Source organism: Parus major, chromosome 1 (genome assembly GCF_001522545.3).
Source record: "Parus major isolate Abel chromosome 1, Parus_major1.1, whole genome shotgun sequence".
NCBI lineage: Eukaryota > Metazoa > Chordata > Aves > Passeriformes > Paridae > Parus > Parus major.
In genome coordinates, this window is record NC_031768.1 from 13,294,232 (window position 1) to 13,307,215 (window position 12,984).

The 12,984-nt window shown below is 41.8% G+C and overlaps 1 protein-coding gene across 4 annotated transcripts; it reads right to left on the reverse strand.

The window, feature by feature from the left end:
- Positions 1–4,953: 4,953 nt before the first annotated feature.
- PRDX4 (peroxiredoxin 4) lies at positions 4,954–12,853 on the reverse strand. 4 transcript variants are annotated; one of them, XM_015626584.3, is made up of 8 exons: positions 12,582–12,853; positions 10,698–10,815; positions 9,639–9,755; positions 8,970–9,092; positions 8,239–8,369; positions 6,617–6,651; positions 5,401–5,447; positions 4,954–5,077 (listed from the first exon to the last, which is right to left on the reverse strand). In XM_015626584.3, exons 1-8 carry the CDS (start codon positions 12,796–12,798, stop codon positions 5,074–5,076), a joined length of 792 nt encoding a protein of 263 aa, XP_015482070.1. In that variant the 5' UTR covers positions 12,799–12,853; the 3' UTR covers positions 4,954–5,073. The 4 variants fall into 4 exon arrangements, with proteins under 4 accessions (XP_015482070.1, XP_015482060.1, XP_015482079.1 ...); XM_015626574.3 differs by lacking the exon at positions 5,401–5,447 and having other exon boundaries at positions 12,582–12,838; XM_015626593.2 differs by lacking the exons at positions 5,401–5,447; positions 12,582–12,853 and adding an exon at positions 12,285–12,399.
- Positions 12,854–12,984: the final 131 nt, after the last annotated feature.

The window sequence follows — 12,984 nt, forward strand, 5'->3', positions numbered from 1 at the left end:
ACGAAATTGGATCTCTGGTACGTTCACATCCTTCACATCCTAACTGATCAGGACATCCAAAGAGGAATTGAGTTCAGGGATTAAATGGATGAAATGTGATATCTTACAGTACGCAAGAACAGATTCTGGCTTTCCTGTGAGGCTTAAAAATATTTTGAAAAGAGGATGCAGCAAATAGGAATTGTCAATCAGCACAGATGCTTGAAGCATGTTGATAAAATAAAGCAGCATGTTGAACTTTAATTTCTGAGTAAGAAAGCCTGAGACAGTCACAATTTGCAGGAGCAGTTTCCTTAGGTGCTAGGGTGGCATGAAGTTCATGACCCCTAGCAGCTCTTTGCTATTCCTGTGAGGAATTGTAATTGAGCATTGTAATAATCAGCATGTTACACATCAGCCTTTCCTTAAAATTCAGCTGCCATGTTGGATGAGTTAGATGACTCCAGAGGGGGCATGGGGATATGGCCTGATCCAGAACAGATTCATGCATTGCCCTGATGGTAAGCTCTTGGTTCCTTCCATTGAGTTACACTCTTCAGCCACACTCCAGTGCAGACTCAACTCTTTCTTTTTCTTTAATGGTTATGATGCTGTGGAGATATATAATATTTTCTGGGTTTTTCTTTCTTAAAACTGACGCTATTAGACTGACCACAGAAATAAAGAACTGAAATTGTATCTCAGCTTCTTCCCCGTTGTTGCAGGGATCAATGTTGACTGTTAAAAAAAAAAAACAGGAAGGCAGGAAATGAAAGGATCTATTTCAGAACTACGTTTTGCTCCTGAGTACCTGCAGGTTTTTATCACTGACCCAGTGATCCTACCAGGATCACTCTTTTATAACACATATAAGGGGATACCAAATTCATCCTCTACTGACTTTTCAGCTGCATTTAAAGATGAATTTATAATTTCTAAATTCAGCTTTTGGGAAGAGGCTGGAGAAGAGAAGAGCAGGTAATAGAATATGGAAGAAGGTGTGACATCAGAATCTCTGGACACAGTGAAGAAAATTAATTCCACAGATGGAAGATACGTAGAAGAATTGTTGTGTTCTCAAAGTTCATGATAACTTAATCACAAACCACAATGACAGTGGTTACAGAATGTATGTACAGCCATACAGAATGTGTCTGTGTGTGTTTATACACATTTGTAAAAGATAAATGCTTTTCCATTTATTGCTATATATCTGTACTCATGTATTTTTTACTTTGAGATGGTAACTCCAAGCTGTCACCCTCTCTGGTATCTTTGTTCAAGGGTATGCACGCTGCTTTGTGCCTCTCTGTGTGTGAGGAAAATATTCTTTGATCTCACATTTAGAATTAAAATATTTCAACATAGTAATTCATGTTGGGTTTATGTTGCAATTCATATCCAGTCTGCCACTGCTGTAGGTGAAACCATTACCACAGAAGCCTAAAGGAATTTCTAGAAAATATTTTTATTTATAGTAAGCTTATCTATATAATTAATTGACAATGGCTCTGTAACAGGAAACAAATGTCTGTGCCCATTGTTTCTTTGAATACAGTGAGGAGGAGCAGGATTGCCTCCTTCTCAGTTAGTAGTGATATAAAAGGAGATTTCTGTGGGATTGAACTCAGTGCCCAAAGGAGTGCCTTGTTTCAAATGTTTATATTTTTCTGTGGTTAAAAAAGTACTAAAATGACTCAAACTGCATCTAACAGCTTCTGGTAGCCCTTTTTCAAATACTGACCTTTCCTTTGCAGCCATGTCAGATTTTGCAGCCATGTCACATTGTACAGCACTCTGGAAAGAAGTTTGCAGGAGCTGGTGCAATGTGGGCCATTGAGGAACAGTTTCAGTTCAGGAACCTGCTCTAAACTAACTGCATGCTTAATTGGTATTATTACACATCCATTCCAGCCTTTGTCTTGGTGATACTGGTTTGATTGCTGATCCTGCTCGGGATGCATTCTTAACTAGACATGGGAGAGAGAATTTCTTCATGGGCTAGGCACAAGCTAACAGGAAAATAAAAGGGTGAACATTCAGCTTTCATGAAAGAGAAATTGGGGACTGCTTTTGTGGAAGGTGTATTTGGATGACCAGACCTGCACAGAAAATACACTGTAGCACTTCTATGCCAGCAGAGATCCTCATCCCTGCAGGGCTCCTGCCTGTGAGGCTGGAGGCACTGGTGGGCATTAGCAGGTTGGAAAGATGATTTGTTGTAAGATCATTGTGTCCAACTGTAAACCTAATACCAGTACAGGCTCCCAGCAGTGTGGTGCTTATTTTTTTGATATACTTGAGTTTGCAGAGGAAGGGGTTTCTGTGGTTGAGGAATGGGCGTAACCCAGGAAGGCTGCAGAGGGCTACATCAGCTAATAACACCAAATATCTGTGCCATTATTATTATCTGAATTGATCTTTCTTTGATACTTCTGGAAGTGACATCCAGGTCTCAGCTAGATCCATCCTGCTTGATGGCTTTCATCTGTGGACCTCACCACCGTATATAGTTTAACAGCTGAGGAGTAGAGGGGTGTGGGAGGCTTGCCCAAAATAGCAGAGGAAGTGAGGTCTGTGTCTCATTATTAGTCATTACTTGCCTTGCAGGAGCATTTTTGCTTTTTCTGTAGAAGACAGGCTCACAATAGCATCTGCATTTTATGCGCTTCCAAGAGAGGCCCCTGAATGTGTATTTGTATTATACATATATATATGTATATGTACTTTCCCTGGGGTTTGAGAAAGCAGAGATGTATGAAATTTAAGCTTTCCACTATTTTAAACCTCATGTGGAGGAACAGATTTTGTCATTTATCCAGTTTAAATATGTACAATCACACAGCAATTCAAGTCATTGCTTAAGGACTATTCCCTATTTCCCTAATACTTTCTGACCCCATTGAACTGCATTAAAAAAAAAAATCAAAAAAATCCCTATGCCATCCCTTACCACAGGTTTAAAATGTAAATGTGCATTTATAAAAACTTTGAAAGTTGACACAGCTACGCTACTGTGACTTAAATTTGCCATGGTCAAAGCATGAAGATGGCCCCAGTTTTCTTCAGTCACTAGGTGTTCTCAGCAGTTTTTTGTTCTTGACTCAGGCTCTGTACAGCTTGTGACATCTGCTGTAGTTTGCTGCTCTTGGTGCTACAGAGATACACCCTGTGGCTATGTTGCTGTTCCTCACTGCTCACTGGGCTCTGCAAGGAGCCATGAGCTGGGTGGAGTGTGTCCAAGTTGTGGCTGATAACTCATCTCTGTCTTTATCAGGTGTTGCTGGCTGGCTCAGTGTCAGAGGTTCCTGCAGCTAGGAGGGCATTAGGTGTGACTGAGAGCCAGCTGGCTGGAGAGGTGGGCAAAGCCTCTGGGGAGCAGGGCACAGGCACCAGTTCTAAATGGGGCACAAGCGTTGTGTTCATTTTGTGCCTTGGGCTGCTGCTGAATATCCATGTGAGAAGCTGGGCTCCCATTTCTCATGCTGCAGTGGCTTGCAGTTATTTGAACATTGTGTGTTGTTCTTGGTGATTCAGGGATTGATGGAAACAGAATACAGACTAAAATTCAAGGTGATTTACATCCTAGTCATGTGAGAAAACGCTTCTACATGCTGCCCACAGGTCTTTGTGATCACAGGCTGGAACAGCACGTTAGCTGCCTTTGGGGTTTGGCGTTGATCCCATTTAGCCTCTGTTAGCCTCTAGATGGGATGAGGGACTCCTTTCCCCAGAGCTCACAGGAACAGGGAGGCTGAGGCTCAGTGGAGCTCTACTTGCTCTGGCTGTGGTTCCCTCTGCCCATGGAATGTACATAGGTCTTCTATCAGAGCTGAAGTGAAATGAAGCAGCTGTTTCTGCTCTGTGTCTGCAGTGACTAACATGGAGAGCTACTCAATACTCGCCCAAGTCCACAAAATCATGTAACTTCACAGTGCAAGTGCTGGCCTAGATCTGCAGAACTGTAGTGCAGTGTCTGTGTATAGGGCAGGGAATTGTATGGTCCAGTGAGGGAAGGGGAAGTGAGTTCTCAGGTATGTGGAATCCAAACCAAGAGTAATAATACAGTGGTACAGACTGGAGACAGAAGGTGCCTGTTGCCTTTTCAAGGATGACCCCGGTGAAAAGCTGACACAGATGTCAGTTACTGTTTTTCCAGTTGCACAGACTCTAGAATACTGTGTCAAAAAGAGGAAGAGGTGTGAAGAAGCAAGACAACATCCTCAGGAAAGGGTTCTCCAGTGCATACAAGTATGTCTTACATGGAGATGTTCTTTTCCCTTGGAAGAAGAAATTCATGTCTACAAGACAAGACTACAACTACTCCCTTAAAACTAGGAGCCACAGTTAGGGAGTGGATTGGCACAGGACACTGTCCCCCACATCTAACAGTGTAGGGGAAAAACTCAGAAAGTGTAAAACAGAATTGATCTTATCAGCAAATACACTACAAATTCAAACACAGAAAAATTTACTGGTTCAGTGTTTGAATCACATGAACTGGTAGAGCTGTGCTTTTTCCAGCGCAGATGTACTGATTTCTGTAAGTGTAGGTGTGTTCTTAATAGGTGAAAAATGTTTTCAAGCTTTACAGACTGGAAGTTTAAATCAGCAACTGTAACTTGTTCCTGGCTTTTAAGTTAGCTACTATTGCCTCTGGACAACAGACAAATGTACCATAACCAAGTGGCTCTTTTCTAGCTGTAGTTTCTAGAATGTGACCAAACACACAAGATTTTTGCAGAAATTAAGAATTCTATTAATAGCAAAAGACATGAATCTAAGCCCAAGATGCTAAGTGGATTTGGGGAAGACTGAGCATCTAAATAAAACCTAAAGAGAAAACATGCATTTCATAAGAGTATTCTCTAATAACTAACAAGGTACCTGTGCTTCACACAGGCTAGACTTCTGTTGAAACAATGAGCCCTTTAATGTTTTACTGCTGTTACACATTAATCAAACTCACGAAAGTACCAAAAATTAATGAAATTTATTGGCAAAAATCAAGAAGTATGTGACCTATTTAATTCAACAGAAGCAAGCCTCAGTTTAGTTTATCAAAATACTTCAGTTTTCCAGCTGGATCTGGAATTATCTGTTCAAGAAAGAAAATGAAAACGTTAGTCAAAAACCAAAGCCATGAAAACACAGCAGACTATAAAGCCAGAACAGCACAGTATTTCAAAGAAAGATGCTACTGCCAACTCACTAGCAACACTGAAGAGTAATTTATCAGTTGATTTGGTACTAGATTACTGTTCATCTCTAAAGGTACCTAACAGCAGCAGCAGAGACATCCAACCGATTGAGGCATGAGAGAGTGCAGCCTACCAAAGGAAGAATTTTGATAGCTTGCCCCAAAAGCAAGGTATTTTGGTAAATTAGTATCTGTAATCTAGAGGCTTAGAATTTACTTACAGTTCTTCCCTTGGCCACCACACTCTCATGGCTTCCTCTGGTTTGATCTAATTAAATCAAACACATTTAGAAGGCATGTCTACATCTTTGAGAAAGGCTTTTTCAACTATTCAGCTATTGTCTGCATATTTTCCACAGAGGAGGTGAGAATGCTTATGTATTGCTTTAGATTATTAAATTGGCAGTATCTGAGCTGTTAAGATCAGCATTGTAAGACTGTTTTTTAGAAAAGGTATCAATGTCATGTTATCTAGGTGATCCTGGTTGTGGAGGGCAGAAGTTTTCAGTGCCAAGACATGGATGCTGGGCCAGCCAGCCCTATTTCATTTTATAGTCTTAATATCCAGCTTCCCCCCTTACGACACTCCTCTGCTAGCTTGAAAAAATTCACTCCCAGCCTCAAGTCGTCCTAGGAAACTTTCACATCCAGCAAAAAAACATGGTTTAACATTCCACTGTTCTTTACTATCAAGTATAATGCTCACTAACTCTGCATAGAGGCTGCTGGGACCTGGTTTTTGTTGAGCCAGCTTGATAACAACAGTGCTCTGTCATCACCAGGTGGTTCAGAAGGAAGCCACATGCTCAAATAAGTGACAGTGATCTCATTTGAACGAGGCAGCTCAGACCTTATTCTGCTGAGGCTCACTCTGGGCCAGGGAACACAAACAAGTTCAATGAGTGTTTATGTGAACTCTGGCTCCTCTGCCTCCAGTCACATGGAGCCCAGGAGCAACAAAGGGAGGACAATTGCACAGCAAAGCAGTGCTCTCTGCTGGCATGCTGACAGTGGCACTGGCTCTGGCACATACTACAGCAGCCTGGGAACTTTTATCTTTTTATTTCTTGGGTAGTGCCCAGGATCTGCAAAGAACCACCAAGAATTTATATGGACAAATAGCCAAGAAGATACAACAAACTCAAGAGTTTCGAACTTTCCCTCATCAGGTGTTAACAGGAAAAAGTTCTTGATCACAAACTCACTGCTGATCAAGTGAATTTTGTTTACACACCAGGAGTTTGAAACAACTGGAACATGTCTAGTGTGAGGGAAACAATCCCCTAAAGAAATCAATAGTAATCCGAATGGTCTAAGTTTAATAATGTGACATTTACTCATGCCTTCTCACTGGAAGTTGCTAAGATTGGCTCTAGTAGAAATGGTAACTAAGTGCTTGTTAGTACTATATGCATGTTAATATAAACAGTGACTTACCGTTTCACTGCCAGGTTTCCAACCAGCAGGACAAACTGAAAAAAAAAGGGACAAAGTTAACTGAAGTTATTTTTACACACACAGACTTTTGTGTGCTTAGTGTTCTCTTTTTGACCTTGAAGTAAAACACTGTAAAGTGTCACATGTCAATACCTGAAACTATTAAATGTACAGTTTTCTTTACACATGGGATGGTGACCTAGCAGTTTATACCTGACACCACCCACCACTTCTGTTGCCTGAAAACTCCAGATCTCTGGATGGATGCCTATGCCTTAGTTTAATTCTTGTGCCCTTCTACACAAAGCACTGGCAAAACAGCATCTGAGAATGAACACCAACTCTGGTGAAGTGTTGCAATACACTAAAAGTGAAGTTTTGCAATACAATTCAGGTGACTACACAGAGACCTACCTTTCTTTCTTTAAAACCAAAACTAGGGGCATTTTTTAGCAAAGAGATCACTTCAAAGATTCCACCAGAGACTGATTTTATTTGTGCTTAGGAGCAAAGGGATCGCAGCATGTGCTTACTGCAGTGTGGCTGGGAGCCCTGGGACCACCTGTACAGCTGCATATTCTGGAGTAAAGCTCTCATCTGTTCAGAGCTCTCCCTCTGAGGCTTCAGCTCAAGCAGCTGTGTCATATTTCACTGCTTTAAGTCATGCTGACAAAATGCCCCACATTTTGTGGGGTAAGAATTGTGGAGAACTGTTATTCTGTGTGAAGAAACCAGTGAGGTGTCTACAGAGGCTCTCCTCAACATTCATTCAAAACATTCAAAAGTTGGGAAAAACATGGTGTTCTGGAAACACTGCAAATTAACATTCTGTAAACTGGCTTTGTAAGTAAATGTGGGTAAATTTCCTTAGTCAGACTGCATAGCCTGTAAGCATCAGCATCTATTTTTTCAAGTCTGTACAGCACAGCAGAATAATGATTTGTACCTTCATATAAAAGTACTTTCAAATGTCAGGAGACATTGAGTTGAACTGGAAGTTAAGCTGCTAAATGTGTATTCATATTTAAACAAATCCTCAAATAAATTATTGAAAGAAATGTGAAAAAGTTCACCCCATGCTTGAACTGAATAAGAATTCTTGAATCAAAGTAATGATCTGAAGACAGTAAAATTTCTTTGCTGGGGAAAGATGATCACACAGCACTTATACAGAATAATGGTATAGTTTCCATGTATCACCATGTATCTTGACATGAAACACTCTCAATTACTTGTCACAGTGCCTCACTGAATGGCACAGGACAAGGATGACCTGCATCTCCTTTATTTTAGTATGCAAAAATGTGCTGAAATATTGGGCCTTATTCTTCACAGCCTCATGTTTTGTACGAATTTATGCTTGGGAAACATCATACATAATGCCAAAATTCAGACTAAGAGCTTTATGCTCTCATTCTCATGGATGTGAAGCAAAATGTAAATTACTATTCTAGAAACAGTCTAAGAACCTGGGACCACGGAATCAAGCAGGGCAATCAAATCTCTTCAGTCACTGTATGAGGCCAGTCCTTAATGCTACTGAGCATCTTTCCTCCAAAAAGCTAATACAGCTTCCAGACTAAGTAAAACAATCTTCAATATGGCAATATTCAAAAGAGCACCTTCTCCATGTTTGTCTGTGTACTGGAATGCTTGTACTAAACGAAGTGTTTCATCCACTGATCTCCCAACAGGAAGGTCATTCATTGTGATCTGTCGAAGGATTCTCTTATTGTCAATAATGAAAAGGCCTCTGTGGGAAAAAAAAAGTGTGTGTTAGGAAACAGAATTAATGATAGTGGTGTTTTCATGCACTATTTTGTGTCTGCTGGATGGGAGGAATTTTATCTTTGCAAACACCATATAATACTCACCACCAGTAACCTACTATTCTTTACCTGGGTATCAGAGGACATGAGCAGAACTCTAGTTAAAACCAAAAAAAAGATACTTCTTTGCAGAACATAGAACTAAGCTCTGAGAGGCCCTGCCAGGGGATGCTGCAGATGTTAGGGCATTACAGGGATCTCAAAAGAAACTATTCTCTTTTAGGCAAATGTATTCTTTAGGTAACCTTAGTCTTGACTCTGCTTGGACCTGGGAGGTCCCTGAGCAACTGCAGTTCTGGGGAATCCTGCCCAAGGTATCTACTGATGCCTGCTGTTAAACAGGATATTAACCTTGACCCCTCTTCTGACATTATAACTCTATTTTTTGTGTTCTTCAGTATTTGCTGCTTGCCATAAATCCCCAAGTAAAAGCTGCTCTTAAAGAAAAATTTCAAATGCTTTTTTAAATAGAAAGCAGTATTACCCCAGCAAAAACCCAACTGAACTGCAGCCCAGGGAAATACCTAAGGGTATGTCCTTGATCTTCCAAATACACTCCGTAATCCTTTGAAATCTGGTGTGTCAGATCAGAAAGAAGGGGAATCTTCATTGGTCCAAGTCCTCCTTGTTTACGAGGAGTATTAATCCTTTGAAGGAAAGGAAATATAGATGCATTTCTCATACAGATTTATATTCCCTACACAAGTCAAAAATCACAAACTGCATCAGTATGGACAGAAGGATTTAGTGCAAGTGACATTTTTCTTTCTGCACACAAAGGAGATGAACAGTATTTGTGGCTTGAACAAAATGTTCAGTAGATCTTCTGCAGGTTTTGGCCACATCTGTTAATGACGACCTTATCAGCTGCATTTGCTTTATGCCAATGTGCTCATGAACTGAGACAATGGAAAGCATTTACTGATAGTTTCATTAATATTTTCTTTTTGTATTTGTAGTATTTTTTGGACTGAGACATGATATATTTCAAGCAATACACATTAAACATGCTTAAAAAGCAAAGGTACTTTCACACACCAGAGTTAAAATTTATTTTAAACATTTGTGTCAACAGCATCACACTTTCACACATTTTGATATACCTACACAGGCTAAAGATCTGGGGAGTTCTGTCCTTCTACTAAGTTGGAACATGAATAATATTAAGTGAAAGACAAGAGGAAAACACATACCATGCTAAATGAGTGAATTTTGAATCCACAGAACATGCTACTACTTCGGTATTTATTGCTCTGAATTCTTCAATTCGGTCACTGAAAGCAATTATCTCAGTTGGACAGACAAACGTACTGGAAGATTTAAGACAAGATAAAAGTAAACATGTCATGAGAAAGACAGTAAATTCTCTGCGTAACTTAAAATGGTGTATTTGTCATAAATTATTTCAGCTTTTGTGTATTTTTATTGCTTCTTCAAGTATCTAACCAAATGCAGCCTGACAAATTCCCACCCTCATACTCCAGCTTAGTTACAAATGGATTATTTCTGAAGATTGTAAATCTACAGTTATTTTAGAATCTGGATTCAGACCTTGTACAGTTATGTTCTTTTAGACTTTACGAATGTGCCTGAATTTAAACACTATAAGCCACTTTTTTCAGAGGATCATACTATAATTTGTTGTTACTGTGCAAATCTCCAAGTTTTAACTAATTTGTGTTCACCTTTTTCTATTATAGAAGAACTAAAGTATTAAAGCTAATGATGCTATAATATTAGAAGTAGTTGTGCATCTCTGTCCTCTTATCTTCATTTTGTGGAAAAGAATGGGACTGTCCCTTAGAAAGCAGAAATGTCTTCACTCAATCAGTGAAGTTACTGCATTCTAAATAAAGGAGGTTAATGTTAAGTGCCCTTAGGATACTACAGGAGTTTAAAGGGAAAATGCCACCTCCTGGATACACTATATACACTTTAGAAAAAGCAGATGGGATGCCTTCTTCCACTTGCAGCACTGAGTTACAGCATGAAACAGAACACAGAGTCTGCCTAACTGGGTAACTACAAAGTTGTTTGTTTTGTGTGGAGACATGAACTGCAAAGATTATGTTGCAATTTTACCAATGCATGGTAAGAAAACAAAAGCAAAGAATGTATTTTCTCCTGTCACTCCTTTCTTCTCTCCCAAATTCTTACCAAACTAAAATACAAGACGTCAAAAATAGAGAAGAATTAATGAATTATGAATCTAGTGTAGCTGCACTCGGTATGCCTACAGTGCTCTTACTTACAAGTCAAGAGGATAGAAGAAGAAGACAAGATATTTTCCTTCATAATCTGTTAACTTCAGCTCTTTAAACTCTCCATTAATGACTGCTGTTCCCTCCCAGTAAGGTGCTGGCTTGGAGACTGAAATGCAAAGAATGTTGAATTAGAAGTCAGAATATAACACCTGTGTTCAAACCAAGCTGTCCAAAGATAGCTGTTCTTCCTTTTGCTTGCAAAACAACCTACAGCACAGTTCCAAGATGAAACTGCTTTCCAGCTCTAAACATGGGGGTAACAGAATGATGAAGTCTTTAATAAACATACAAAGTAAATAATTTGACCAACTTGTGCTCATACATGAGCCCTGTTGATCACTGATAATCAAGGCCACACAAACCTTTTCTGGGCTACTGAACAAACCCTGTGTGCACTGCCAGGACAAGGCACCTGCTAGACTGAAGGGGAAAGCTCTTTAATACTTCAGCTACTCTCATTATTTTGTTAGGAATAGCTGTTGGGAATCAGAAGCACAAAATGGTTCAAATTCACTTTGCTACTTTTTAGTCATGGAAACCTGTCTGGAATTCTGGTCCACAAAAAATATATGCCACAACATGTTTAGAGACAAATGCATAAAAATGCAGCATATGTTTATTAAATTACAACTCCTAAGCAAATTTTAACTTGAAAACAGCTGTGTTTTAAAATAATATCCCACTGAAAAGCATGGCATATATTTACAATTCCTATCAGGAGATTAACTTTGAATTTAAAATATTAAAAATTAATCTGCCAGGTACTATTTTCATACCACTGTGAATCTGGAGACAAAGGACAGGGTATGCTGGAATTACAAGTTGATCTGAATACACTTGCCATGTCAAGGACATTGACATACATCTCCAGCAAATTAGGGAGAAGCTTCTGAGAAAAATATCTTTAAATATTTAAATCTTTAAATATTATCTGGATGGTGCCTGAATTGTTTGGCTCTCCTTTTCTAAGGACAATTCACAGCTGCAGAATATAGTTAGCAAGGATGTATAACAAAGACCTTCAGCTAAGGAGGGAGAAGGAAAAAATACTAAACAAAATATTGCATATCTTGACCCCTTTCTAAATTAAGGTAATCGTTTTTGCAGTTATAAACATCTGTCTGTAATAACTTACATTACAAAGGGAGAAAAAGCCAAACAGTATTGGTTACAAATATCCTGGCTGCCCCGTTTTTTTTTTAGCATCTGCTTGCGAACGCTTAAAACAGAACGTACGCCTGACTCAGTAAAGGACAAGGACTTTAAAGCTGTAAATTCTCACATGGGAGATAATAATTTCTGTGCGATCTCTCTGTACTCTCCTGCACGACGGGACTTTGAGCAGATATCCCTGAACAGCCACACGATTGCGGTGTTTGTCCCCACGTCTGTCATGTAAAGCACTTAAATCGCAGCACAGCACAGGCACAAAAGCAGTGCCAAACCCAGCGCGGTGGTAGCGGGTTACGAGAGGCGCCCGTTCATTGTTTCTGATCGCAGTGTGAGCACAAAACAATCCTGTGTATCCCTTGAAGCGCTCCCCTGAACTCGTTCGCCATTTCTGGAACCACGGACCTTGCCGAACGCCCGTGAGACGGCGGCCACGGCACATCGACCACGATGGAAATACACATCTGGAAGGAGCTGGCGAGGCCGGTCTGCCTCCCCCTCCTTCCCTCTCCCCAGGCTGCCGCGGCCGCCCCGGAGGCCGCAGGCAGAGCGGCGTGGCCAAGGGACGGGCCCGGGGAGCCCCCGCGCTCCGCCTGACGTGGCGCTGCCGCCGCCCCACACCGCGGCCCCGAGCCTCACTGCGGGCGCACCCCCGTCCCGGCCCCGCCGCTTCCCGCAGCCCCGGCCGCGCCCGGCACCTACTCTTAGCCTGGCTGAGGTGCAGCGAGTGGTCGGAGACGGGCAGCCGGGCCGCCTCCCCGGGGTACACCTGCCCGCCCGCGTAGTAATGGCACTGCTCGTCCCCGCGCTGCCGCGCCGGGCGCGGCTCCTCCGCCTCCGCTTCGCCTCCCAGCGCCGCCGCCAGCAGGAGCAGCAGCAGCGTGGGACACCGAGCCCCGGCCCCGCCGCCCGCCTCCATGTCCCGCCGAGTCCACGTCCCTGCGGCGCGGCGAGGGGAGGGGAGGCGGGGAGGAGCTTGGGCCGCACACACTCCTGCCGCATGGCCTGGCCGGGCCGGGGCCCGAGGGGCTGTGCCTGCGCTACACAGCCGCGCCGGGCCCGGCACAGGAACCCCGGCTCAGCCCGGCCCCCCGGGGCAGAGCAC